Genomic DNA, 14,241 nt, shown 5'->3' on the forward strand with positions numbered 1-14,241 from the left:
GATGGTTCCAATTTTGCCAGGGTCTTCTAAATGGAACATCAATTTCTGAAGAGGGAACATGAGGCAGATGCACTGTAGCAACCAGAGGGAATTCTTCCAGGGACCATTCATTTCAACTGGCTTGAGCAGGAAACAAAAAAATGGTGCAATGCTTGCTTGCAGGAGGTTATTGCATACACAAAAGGCAACAGAGAAAGAAACAATGGCTAGATTTATATACACAATCTAACAAATGCAGGCAAAAAAATGCTCTCATCTAGAAATATTAAACTGGATTAGGCAATGTTTGCTTTATGAAATTACCATTTTGCAAAGTGATACACCGAGGTCAGCTGTAAGCAACAGACCCAAAGGAGATGTCCTATTCCACATCAGTTCAATTGATGCACAGTGCTTGGACCTCTCTAGAGGGAGATTTATATGCTTATGTTTTTAAACGATGACTGCTTTACTGCTTGATCGTTTTAAAACATGGAATTGCTATATATTTGCTATATATTTAGCTTAAGAGCAGGAGGGAGGCCAAGTGATAACAGGCTGGTTAGTTAGGGTGGATGCTCAAGATCATTAAACTCTTAACATGGTTTAAGCACATGGACAATATGGTGATTAAACAGATGCTACAATTTAATCCTAAACTGAAGGCCCATATTGTTAGATCCGCACTTCTGAAGCCCACTCCATACAGCTGTGTTAACCGATCTTTTAATTTTTATTATAAATTTTTACTCACCCATTATCTATGCTTAAATAAGTATTCTATGTATATGTTTAAATCTACGTTTGGTTCTTGCTCCCATTTATTTAATAATTATTCGCTTAGATTCATACTGTTATGCTATTTATTTAGATGTTTTGCTTATGCTGATCTCTTACCGTAATAAAGAACTTGAACAGAGAGGGAACTTTCCATCCCTCCAAAGCATACTTATGAATGGAGCAGCAGTTCTTATTAAGGCTGATTATTCCAAAGTAAAAATATTTTGTATGGATGGGTATTTTGACTCTGTGGAACTGCGATTTTCTTTTAAGAAGCTTGAAGGAAGAGGAACGAAGCCATTTAAAATATTATAAGCTGTTGTGGGAATGTGAAGTAGTGATTTTTATTTGAGGGGAGTACTTCATGTTTTTCTCCATTTTTAGACATTAGTGATTCACAAATTTTGGGTTTAAAATGTTTATTTTTCCTTGTGTTTGACAGAATAACACTTTGCTTATAGTAATGTTACTGAATATAACGTCTATTGTTTGCTATATTGTTCTTCTCGTCTTCCTCCACCCACACTGCAATTTACAATCCTGCATTCTTGTATTGATTTTCAGAGCACAAATTCGCTTAAATTATCTCTCCCATCGCTTCTGATAAACTTTTGTAGATCTTAACTGCTACTTCAGGATGTTGCACTAAATCTGGCACAATAAAAACCTTTGATACAGTCTTGTTATCTTCTAAACTTAATATCAGAGTCAGCAGGCAACCACAGTTCTGATGATTCACTGCCAAGTTATCCCTGAAATTCAGGAAATAGAAATCTACATTCTGGCAGCAGAGGTGAAGTGAGAGGATCCACTTACTAAAGCCTGAATCTGTTTCTTGAAGCCCTCCACAATATTGTACTACCTTCCACATTTTCTTTCAGTCAACTATGTGCAATTAGCTTTAAATTGCTCCTAGGCACTGGCAGAGAGACAGGAGTGCGGAGGGAGCGGACCGCCCCCAGCACCACTATTCCGGTAGGGTGCCATCGCAGGGCCCCCCCAGGACATGTGCCACACACACACACATACACCCTGCGCCAGGTGCCGCACGCACCAGGGGAGCGCCAACCATGCCCCCGCCTGCTCTCCGCCCCAGTAGCAGAGCATGAAGTTTTATCATTGCTCCTAGGTATCCAAGATCCTGGGATCATGCAAATTGGTCCAAAATAATCTCTCTAGGGGCTTGACTCTTCAACTAGATCCCATTAAGGACGAGAACAGAAGCATTTGGTAATCAAACTCTTTACCAGATCAAAACAGAAACACTAGCTGACACTAAATGCCTTAAAAATTTGGGCCAGTTCAGGAACTGATGGACAACCTAAAAGCCTATGTGACAGGTAGCAGCTCTTGGGTGATCAGATTCTGTTCTTCTGCCACTACAGGAAGGAATAACTGTGTCCTCAAGAATATATATTTGCAAAGCTATAGGGCAGCTTGTCAAGTTCCCAAGGTCCTTTCACTTTAAAAAGGGATAAAATGAAAGTTAGAACCTGGGCATGTCTGCGTGAGGCACACACTACTTCCTATGCCCAGTGACAGAAGAGCACAATTTTGAGGCCCAGGCCCAAAGTCACTATGTGTAGACAATGACAATGCTGATCGACATGTGAACTGATATTGACCTCATATACCTACTTTTCCCTTTTTACACTAGTTACTGCAATGGTAGTATAAACCACTGGTATCATCAGGAGTGTGTGCATAACTGAGTATCATAACAGTAGCTAGAACTAGTAATAACTACCACAGTGCAGAAACATGTTTGCCTGAACATATGAATCTGTCTCAAATGGATTAATGATCTAACTCTCTATAGCCCTCTTCTGATAGGTGGTAGTACTCCAGCCCCCTCAGTCAGAGGTTATTCCCAACCCACACCCCTGAGATCACCTGAAAAACTGAAGCACCAGAGACCTGGCACTGTAAAGCAATGCTTTACAACTATGCTATAGACTCTCTATAGCAGAGGGGCTGCTGAGCCAGCAAGTCTCATATATAAGCAGAGGTGCTCGTGGACTTTCTGCAGCAAGGAAGCAACATTAAACACAAAAGCAATTTTATTGGTGTGATACCATCTCTGGCATTAGCTTCAATAAGGGACAGCAGCGAAGATTACAGTTTTTGATTATCACTTATGAACAAAAGTATTGCTAGTGTGAAAGAAGTGAAGTTAAAAACTCCTTGATCCCCCCTCTCTGGAAGTGCATCTGTGCAAGTACAGTGGTACCTCTGGTTGCGGACGGGATCCGTTCCGGAGCTCTGGTTGGATCCCGGGGTTTCCGCAACTGGAGGGACCGCTTCTGCGCATGCGCGCGCCGCGAAACACTTCCGGGTTTGCCGCTTTCACAACCCAAAGTTTACGTTAGCCGAGGGTAATGTAAGCCGAGGTGCTACTGTATATGGGGTTTCACAAGGGGAGAAAAAGCACACAGTACAAAACAAGACAAATAAAAGTCCCTTTACTGCACCGGAATGAAGCTTAATTTATCGTAAACTAGAAAATAAATTTCAGGCTGAAGTTCACTATAGATATGAAACATGAAGGGATTTTCTATATGGCTATAATCACAAACTCATTTCTGCAGCCTCTGCTGTCCATACTTAATTAGGGTGAAGTATGTTAATGATACGGCGGCACAGCCCAGAGACGTCTTCAGTTGCAATATTAATTGCATTTAGAGAAAGAAGCATGAATTGTGCTTATACAAGCTAATTAGTATGGGTTTGCTAATTAATACTGGAAAGTCAAACTGCCTTTGTCTTGTCAACTGCAATTAGCTAGAGCTGTTTAAATTTCTCTCTTTTCTTCAAGTAGTAAACTGACTTTCTGCAGAGAAGTAATTGAATCATGCGCCGGAATACACTGTGTCAGTTAGCTTTGCGGGTTTATTATCCTTTGATACAGTAGTTTTGAACTACACACATGACATGTCATTTGGTGGCAGATACCACCAAGCCTTCTAGCAGCTGCTCAGTCAATGTGACTTTGCTTGGCACTACAAACCAGCCAGGCATTAGTCCAGGGTAGCTGCCCTGTGCAACAGAAGAACATAAACCTTAATCATTAGCATTAGCAGGTTATCTCATAAGCATAATTAAACAATAAAACCAAAAGTAAGGTACTTTCAAAGTTGCAGCCCTTGCTGCAATAATTAATCAGTGTTGAGAGATTTCAATGCCAGAGTTAGGAACGACCATCTCACATGGGACAACTGAATAGGCCCTTTGGTATTGGCAGCATAAATGAGAATGGACAAAGGCTGCTTGAGTTGTGCTCTTATCACACCCTTTGCATCACAAACACCTTCTTTACCAAGGCAAAACCCCGAGTGTCCTGGAGACATTCAAAGTCAGGCCACTGGAACCAACTGGACTTGATTGTCACCAGATGATCAGAATTGAACTGTGTTCATGTCACACGGAGCTACCACAGTACCTACTGTGACACAGATCACTCCCTGAAGGTGAGCAAGATTCATCTCCAGATAAAGAGGACCCACAGTACAAAGAAGAAAGTATGGCTTTGGATCAACTTTGCCAGAACAGTCATACCTGAAGTTTGTGAATACTTCTCTGATTCTGCCCAACAAGCTCTACTGAACTGCCCCAGAGATAGCATTGAAGCAAGGTGGAACCAATGAAATCTACAGCACAGCAAAAAAGAGCAACAGTTCCCTGACTGGTTTGAGGTGGGCATGACAAACTGCAAAGTGTGAGGCTCTTGTGAAGTGTGCAACCTGCAAAAAGGCACTTGCTACAGTGAGAAAGGCAAGGAGTGAAGTCCAGCAGATTGCCAGATGATGTGTCAATGACTACTGGCCAGAGCTGTGTCAGAGCATTCAGTACATGAATAAAAAAGTTCTGGTAATCCAAGGTTCCCAAGGTAAAAAAGGCCATGTATCACCCTGCCTAATACTAGTATCATTCTCACCTTTGGTGGCTAGAACTCAGGGTAGACATTTTCCTGCTGTGAAACCCTACTTTTGGAATACTCTCCCAGAAGTTCCAAACCTTAGTTCAGCCACAAAACTCAGTGGATGACCTTGGGAGAGTTATCCTCTGTTAGCCTGATCTCCTGCACAGGATTACTGAGGGGATAAGATAGAGCATGATGTCCTGAACTATTTAGGGAAAAAGTGAGCTGCACATGAGATATATAGATTTACTGCCGCTTCACTGCTGACAATCTTAAAATGCTTCTTGAGGTCAATATCAAAATTAAGTAAGTATTAGGTTAAACAGGGTCTTTACTGCAGCATCTTTATTTTGAAAACATACCTGCAGAGTCTGTGACTCCTTACAAAACAAGCATATACAAATACACTGCGGGCAGATTTTAATTCAGTAGATACTCAGGAGACGAACACTGGCAATGCTCTTAGATTATGAGTGTAATTTGAAGTAATTGCTGCCTATTCAATATCAGGAGCATAATGGCTATGATGAGGGATTAGATACATTAGCTTTATACCATGGTTAGGGAACCTGTGATCCTCCAGATGTTGCTGGATTACAACTCACATCAGCACCAGCCGCAGCCTGTGATCAGGGATGATGGGATTTGCAAGTCCAAGAACACCTGGAAGGCCACAGGTACCCCACCCCTGTTCTATAACGATGGCACCAGCCTCTCTTTCCAGGTCATATTTACTTGCATATCAGGATAACATAATTTATTTAATTTTTTTGCTATTTATTTCTTTATTTAATTTATACGCCACCCTTCATCCATGGATCTCAAGTTATATCACAACATAAATACATAAAATAAAAAACAAAAACACTTTTAAAGGCTTTTTAATGTATGTATGCTTTCCTTCTCAAGTGATCGTTCCAACATGGATCAGAGTTATGTATGTTCCTGAAATATACCTTAGTACAGGAATCATACATATGGTTCCCAACTCCTCACTCAAACCATGTGAAACAAAGCCAACCAGACTTTGGATCCTGGTAAACATCACTAGATCCACTACTCTGAAATGAGAGTTAAACTTTCTTCAGGGCAGATGTGGATGTCGCTTGTAGAGCTGTTTATTACATGGAACAGCCCAAAAATCTACTGAGCCATGTGATAGCACCTGACAAGTGTTTTTGCCATTTTACTGACAGCCACGGTGGTAAGCCCACACACAGAGTGACTGGTGGAAAAGCAATATCAACATGTGTCAGAACACTGGTCAGAGAGCAGCATTTTTCATACCGTTTCAGCCACAGCAGCTTAGCATCAAACTAACAAGGACTCGATAACAGAGAAATAATGGAGAGGAGGTGTTGAAAAGGGATTGGAGAGAGGGAAGGGAGAGACTAAGAGTCATACGGTATCCAACATCAGACGAATGAGTGCTACCACCTAAAGCAAATCTGAAAGAAAAAAAACTAGCTGGGTTTCAGCACAACATTACAGAAAAAAGTAGGAAGGGGATGTCTGCTTCAACATCATCGTGTTAAGAACTATTTAATGTTTAAATGTTTAAATGGTGCTGCAGTATAAACCACTGAGCCTAGGGCTTGCCGATCGGAAGGTCAGCGGTTCAAATCCTCGCGACGGGGTGAGCTCCCGTTGCTCTGTCCCTGCTCTTGCCCACCTAGCAGTTCGAAAGCACGTCAAAGTGCAAGTAGATAAATAGGTACCACTCCGGCGGGAAGGTAAACGGAGTTTCTGTGCGCTGCTCTGGTTCGCCAGAAGAGGCTTAGTCATGCTGGCCACATGACCTGGAAGTTGCACTCCCTTGGCCAATAAAGCGAAATGAGCATGAGCACCGCAACCCCAGAGTCATCCACTACTGGACGTAACGGTCAGGGGTCCCTTTACCTTTACCTTTAATGTCAAAAATTACTGGAGCCCCCAGGTGGTCATCCAAAGGAATGGCCGCATCCAAGCAAAAATGTTTTCCCCCTGCTCCTGTTCATACAAGTAAGTTTGGTGCATCACGGAGAAGGAAGCATCTATGAAATGAACTCTCACTGCAGAAAACAGAGGAAGCTAAGTCACATCTGTCTCAGGAAAATATTAAGAAAGGGAGCCATCAAGGTTTAGAAGCAGCTTATCATAGGCCCTATGTGCTCTTGCACGCTTTCTATTCCATCCTGCATCATAGCACAGCTTTCGCATACTAGAATTTGTAGGGAACTGCTCCAGATGGAATAAAATTTGAAACAGACACTGCACACACTTTGCACTAGCAACAACGGCTCTCCAAATGGAGGCTGGCAACTCAAACCCAATTGCAGAACTGAGGGAGTTAATTACAGTGGTACCTCGGGTTAAGAACTTAATTTGTTCCAGAGGTCCGTTCTTAACCTGAAACTGTTCTTAACCTGAGGCACCACTTTAGCTAATGGGGTCTCCTGCTGCTGCTGTGCCACCGCTGCATGATTTCTGTTCTCATCCTGAAGCAAAGTTCTTAACCCAAGGTACTATTTCTGGGTTAGCGGAGTCTGTAACCTGAAGCATCTGTAACCTGAAGTGTCTGTAACCTGAGGTACCACTGTATTTCTCTCTCTTTCTCTCCCTCCCTCCCTCGGAATGCTTACAAAAATATTTTTTTGTGAATGAGTACAACTATTTCCTACTCAAATATTTTTCATACATACACCCCATAATAGATGCTGGCTATTTTAAAGAAAGAAAAGAAAAATATAATATGTAAGCCTAGAGCAGCCAAACTAGTTGTCAAATGGAGTTACCACAGCCATTTCAATATCTCAGTTAAAAGCCATTTTTGCATCAGATCTGAAAGAAGCTAATCCTCCAGGAAACACCATCCATTGCACAGTCTGACATAGCTGGCAGGCTGTCCTTACAGAAAGCCCAAAATTGGAACTGTAAGATGGTTACAAGCAGCTGAAAGACCTTGGCATGCATATGGCAGCTCATTACTGAAATCACAAGCATGCTGGCAGCCAAACCAAAAGTGCATTAATAGAGCTGTCCAAGGTCTGAAAATGGGACCTGCAGGAGTTGTCCAAGTTTCATGTGAACTATTTGTTCAGAACTGACCAGCACTTCCCACAGATGTTTTAGATGTGGGATATACCGTATTTTTTGCACCATAACACTCACTTTTTTCCTCCTAGAAAGTAAGGGGAAATGTCTGTGCGTGTTATGGAGGGAATGCCTACGGGTGGCATGCCTACGGATTTTCCTCCTCTAAAAACTACGTGCGTGTTATGGTCAGGTGCGTGTTATACAGTGAAAAATACGGTAATTTCTTGAGGATATCTCCTCGGATTCTGTAATTATCTTCAGGGTACGGTATTTTCACAGTACAATGGTCACACCTTTATATCTATATGGTCAATGACATGGTTCATAGCTCTTATACCACTGTGGCTGTCAGCATCATAATTCAGCATCATAATTCAGTGGTAGAAAACATCCTTCGCATATGGCAATTCCTAGGCTCAATCCCTACCATGTAGTTAAACAATCAGGTAGTGGATGCTGAGAAACCTCTCTCTGCAGCAGACCCTGAAGAAGCTCTACCAGTCAAGAGCACTGGACAGAAGGTCAAGCTTCTAATATTTATACCAGGTCTGGCCAATCTAGATGCCACATAATGTCTACCAATTGGAAGAGTTGGGTTCTGTGCATGAACTGGGTTCTGAGATCCAGGTACACATTACTCTAGTTTGTGGCTCCCCATTCCATCCCCAGAGTCCCTGAACATGGGTCGGTCTGTAAATGTGAAGAACACCTGTCAAGACTTTAACATTTTGTGAACACTCCAGGCATGTGGCTTTTATAACAGGTAGTTCCATCAACTGGTATAGTATTTAACCACTAACAGCTGCATACATTTTTTAGTGACAGACTGTGCTACAAGTCCCTTTCACTTTCATGAATAAAAACACAGATTCCCATAAACTTTTGGGGCTCATGCTATTTGTTTTGCACTATTTAGGTCTGCTTGAAGTGAACTGTTTTGACCATGAAACCTTTTACTTTGCTTATTTGCAGGTTTTGAACAGTCAAACAATGAAGTAACAGATGAATATAACAAACAATACTGAAGAAACAAATTACAGTTTTCTTTCTTACAGCAAGCCACCCAGAGCCCAGTTCCTCCAGCCAACGAATGTGTGGAAGGGGATAAAACAAATGGAATCAAGAAACATGTGCGGAGTGTAAAACATTATAGAAATCAGTTTGCAGAAAATTCTGCATAATCACACCAATTGCCCCCATTTAATAGCTTTGATAAATGAACTGCTACCTCTGAAAAGTATCTGACATTAAACAAAGGGCTGCATTTCTGTTCAAAGTCATCAGGGCATTCACCATTTATTTTTGAATATGACAAGGCAATTTTCCTACGTTAATACGTCAATGCTTAATCACAGAGTATCGCGGGTTCAGACAATGTGCCATGAAATTTGCAAATCTTTACGCCATGAAATAAGTACTCCTTTACTGAAAATTAAATGCAGCCCTCCAGCTCTATTCTAAGAAGGCATGTAGAAAGCAAAAACAGAGGTTCTTCCACAGAGCAGCACAGCATAATCTATCTCACCAGAGTTTAGGGATTTGTCAACTGAAGGTGTCCTTGGACAAGCCAGAGAGTGGAAGTGTGGGGTGGCATATTTTCTCTCGCCACTTCTGCACCTTACTTGAAACTTGCAGAAGCTGACATCTCTGGAGATGTGTGTATGCTTTCCAAGCATCCCAAAGCATGAAGAGAAAGTTTAACTCTGGGATTCAGATGGGAACTGGAAATATGGCAGGTGGAAGCATGGGCCAATGACGCATCCACCTTCTGCCATGAGAAAGAGGAATCTAGTTATGTCTTTTTGCTTGTGTTTTTTTCTCTAGATCATGGGTAGGCAAACTAAGGCCCAGGGGCCAGATCCGGCCCAATCGCCTTCTCAATCCGGCCCACAGACAGTCCGGGAATCAGCGTGTTTTTACATGAGTAGAATGTGTCCTTTTATTTAAAATGCATCCCTGGGTTATTTGTGGGGCCTGCCTGGTGTTTTCACATGATTAGAATGTGTGATTTTATTTATAATGCATCTCTGGGTTATTTGTGGGGCATAAGAATTTGTTCATTTGGGGGGGGGCATAGGAATTCATTCATTTTTTTTCTCCAAAATATAGTCTGGCCCCCCACAAGGTCTGAGGGACAGTGGACCAGCTCCCTGCTGAAAAAGTTTGCTGACCCCTGCTCTAGATCAACCTTTGCCCAACTGGTACCCACCAGATATTTTCGACGAGTGGTCTTTGACTGACAAGTCATGATCCACTATGAGGTCATGGGTATATGATGGGCTACAACAGCAGCACTACCAACCATATAGATACTGCATATGGTGAAAAAAGAAAAGAAAATTGGGATAGGTTCTCAAATGCATGTTTGGGTTAATGGTGATTCTAAGGCCTTAAAATGAAGACTACTATTTTAGAGCCCAAGTCCCATCAGTCCCAACCAGCAAGGTCATGCTTCCATAAGACCTACCATCATATAGATATGCTGACTGGAGCACTGCTTTGCTAACTAGACTTTTGCTGAGCAGATCTTGAATTTTAAGTGAATGGATGTGGCTCAAAGATTATTCTTGTCCCCAAAGTCCATTTTTACCATGTATTGCAAAGAATAATAATTTTAAAAATCAGCAAACTCTAACACTTACCAGGTCTGCTCTTTGTTTCTGATTCCCAGCTTCTTCTAAAGTCTGGGACAGTTGAACCTTCAATACAAAAAGAAAGAAAGAGAATGTTCAAGAATTCAACAACAGCAAAAACAGAAGTGGAGAGGAAAAAAGAGTAAATATAACAAAGTGATAAAGGGGCTCAGCTGTGACTCAAGAACCCCAGTGAACATGTCACCTCTGCTCAGCTTTGACCAAATTTGAAAAATGTTAAGGTCTGAGTGTTTTCTCCTCAAAAGCCAATATTAAAATGAACAGAAGTCCAGCCAGAACTTCAAGAAGGGAGAAAGAATGCTAGAGAAAGCTGATGCAAGTCATCAATGATAATTATGTCACCCTTTTAGAGCAGTACTTTTTATTTTATTTTGAGGCTGACAGGCACTCATGGGAAAACAACCTCAGCATACATTTCAGAAGAAGGTGACTCAAAGGAAGAACCATAATGGGGGAAGTCTTCAGAGAGGGAAGGAGGGGAAAGAAATACTGCAATAAAAGTTTGTCTGTAGTATTACGGTCTCTTGGTTAAGGAACACTACTGCTCAGTTTTGTTGAAGGGACTCATACATCATAGAAATAATCTCTGTATCAAGTCACTTGGATGGAAGGTCTTCAACTGGAATTTCAGAAGAAAAGCTGGCATTCTTATCTTCTTTTAGAAATAACATAAAAACATGTTCTCCCACCACCACCACACTTCTCTTTCATGAGATCATGTCAGAGACCAATCATCTTCCCTATAGCTACACAGAAAAGATTAAAAAATAATCTCAGCGGATGACACAGAAACCCATTTAAACCAGAATAAACAAGCTCAACGAGAACGGAAGCCTTTCATACAAACTAATTCATGTCATTCCAGGCAGATACTCATTAAAACTCTCCAGGGTCTTTAGAACAGCATCCCTTCACTGCATGAAATGGTATTTACAAGCACAGCATCCAAAACACTGGTGAACAGCAAGTAGTTCACTACAAAGAAATGGTGCTGGTTTTGGATATAGTGGGGAGGGGGCATCAAGCCACGAAAGCTAATCACACTGAAATGCAACAAAACAGAAATCATAGTCTCAAGAGCTCAACAGAAAACGTGTTGCTCAGCTTCTCAAGCAAACACCGCAATTATGAGCTTGCACCGGTCCCAGGGTTCAGCGGGAGCTACCGTGAAGTCAAAGAACCTGGCTGTGCACACCCTGCAATCATGTCAGATTATTAAAATGAAGAGGTGCTCAAACAAAATGAATGTGATTCTAATATAAAGCTGGAGCCCAGTGTGGGAAAACGGAAACACACTCATTAAACACTGCGGGATATGCCTGCCCTGTGCAGACAACAGCGAGTAGAGGGTGAGCAAGAGGGGAGTCCTAATTAAATTACAGATAAGTTTGGAGCTAAAATACTGGGAGATTGTGTGTAAATATATGGACACCTAGAAGCAAATTATCCGTCAATATTTAATTAGGTTGAATTGAGGAGGCTGGAGTCAACAATGAGATACAAGGAGGAGGATCATAAGTTTTGTTGGCAACAGTGATTACAAAGTTCTTCAAAGAAAGGAACTGACTTTACATAAACACAATGAAAATGAGTAAGTAAACTCTGATATTGGTACAATATCCATCCGAACAACAGGTGCTGAACGTCAGCTAACAACTAAATTGCTAATATTCTAACAAAAAGATGTAAGTTGCCCCTCAGATCAGCCTCCATACCAGAGAACCATTAAGTAGCCAATGTAACACTAATTTTGAAAATGATGATGGTGGTGGTGGTGATGATGGTATCCCATCCATCTGGCTGGGTTTCTGCAGCCACTCTGGGTGGCTTACAGCACATAAAAAATTCTAAACATTAAACATTAAAAATTTCCCAAAACAGGGTTGCCTTCAAATGTCTTCTAAAAGTCAGATAATTGTTGGGATCAGGGAATGGGGTAGTTTCCTGAAAATTAGAGGCCGGTGAACTTAACTTCTATCCCAGGAAAACTGGTGGAAAGTATTGTTAGGGATAATATAACTAAGCATACAGAAGAACAAGCCTTGATGAAGCAGAGCCAGCACAGCTTCTGCAAAGGCAAGTCTTGTCTCACCAACCTATTCTACAAGGTCAACAAGCATATAGAGAATGGTGGTCCAGTTGACATAGCATACTTAGACTTTTACCAACTTGGATTGGTCCATATTAAGGCTGAGGAACCTTTTTCACTCCAAGTGCCACATTCCCTCCTATGGAAACCTAGAGGGGGAATCTGCCAGTGGGTGGAGACAAAGACCAAAGGGGACAGAGTAATAGACATGATGTTTGCTTTTGTACAATAGGCTACATTCCAGTCACATAAAACTCAGGTTTCTATTTGTGCACAAGTGTGCACCCCTCTCTATCCTCCATCTAGGCAAGCAATATACATTTTCACAGTTCAAAGACACATTCCACCTAGGCAAAAGCATCTGAAGAGAGTACAGAGCAGTGCCAGAAAGGGACAAGACATGGCTATGTGGCCTAGGGAAAGCCCCAAGAGGATTTGAGGGTCACATTTTGTCCCTGGGTCTGAGGTTCCCTATCTTTGGCTCTATATCTTGGTACATAAAATGCAAAAGTAATCAAAAACAGCCTCACAGCCACACACAAACACTGTTAATTATGAAGGAGAAATCTACCTTTGAACTTAGCCAATGGATCATTTAATCAGTGTGCTTCAAGAAAGCTGCCAGCCGGTGTAACAGCTTAAAAGCAGCAGCTGGAAAGAGACTTGGGAAGGCACAAAGCAGCTTGTTGAACCCCTTGATCCTGGCACACTTGGACTGTTGTTGTACTGGGCAGCCTCAGAGAAAGCCAAGGGAAATTACACCATTGTTCCTTGGAACTTGTCTTTCAGAAAGGTGGAACAGATTGGCTTTCCATGTCATGAATATCTGCCAAACTGCACCTTAAGCCAACGTGCTGCATTATATGGTCTTCGATATCTTAATAGCACTTTCAGTTTTCAACACATACCCATGAAGCACTTGCCATTAATTTTATCCGGACAAAAAGGGACAGCACTTGGCTAATATATACTGGACTTCATCTCTGGTAAACACAACAACGTGAACAGTGCCACAAAAATGTTTGCTGCATTTTTTTTAAGGTCCTGCGGTTTTGTGTGCATGGCCAGACCACCCTTCAGACCATCCTTGTAAGTCCCAAAATAAGCACCCCTTGGCAAGGACACTGCTGCCTCCTAGCTCAAGACCAGTCCAAAACAGTGCATACACAGCTCCAGAGATTTAAAGAAATGACCCCATTATTCTGCAGCTCTCTAGAGCACCTAGCTAAGCTTCAAAATGATTTTAATACACATGGAAGCACTGTGAAATATCAGTATTCCCATTAGTGCAAACACAATCAAAATAAGTTGCTGGGGACTCCTCGTGGAAGTAAATAAGAATATTGCCATAAGTCCGACAAAGGTGTTATGGAGGGAGTGCACAGATTCAAAGGAGAAGTGGGAAGAGCCCAAGGAATTGGAGTTGGACAATCCCGTGGAGAGTTTCAAAGAGTTGTAAGTTGTCAATTCTGGGCCACAAGAGGTGTCTGATCCCATGGGTCCCAGGCCACAGATAAGTTACGCTGGCCTCAACTAGAGCCAGGGCTTTTTCGGCTGTGGCTCCAATCTGGTGGAACACTCTGTCACAAGAGACCAGGGCCCTGCGGGACTTGACATCTTTCCGCAGGGCCTGCAAGACAGAACTGTTCCACCAGGCCTTTGGCCAGGGCACAGCCTGACTCCCTCCCTCGGCAATCTTCGCAGAGCTCTGGCCCAATGGTTGCCAGTGGCTTGAATTAATTAAT

General features: G+C 42.0%; 1 protein-coding gene across 1 annotated transcript in view; it reads right to left on the reverse strand.

The window, feature by feature from the left end:
* The window catches only part of MAD1L1 (mitotic arrest deficient 1 like 1), a 436,479-nt gene that overhangs the window by 238,797 nt on the left and 183,441 nt on the right, over positions 1 to 14,241 (reverse strand). Inside the window, exon 13 of the mRNA XM_083413484.1 lies at positions 10,396 to 10,452. Within this exon, the coding sequence (XP_083269610.1) occupies positions 10,396 to 10,452 (57 nt within the window). The remainder of the gene's footprint in view (positions 1 to 10,395; positions 10,453 to 14,241) is intronic.

This window comes from Podarcis tiliguerta (genome assembly GCF_965153285.1).
Source record: "Podarcis tiliguerta genome assembly, chromosome: 14".
NCBI classification, from domain to species: Eukaryota; Metazoa; Chordata; class Lepidosauria; order Squamata; family Lacertidae; genus Podarcis; species Podarcis tiliguerta.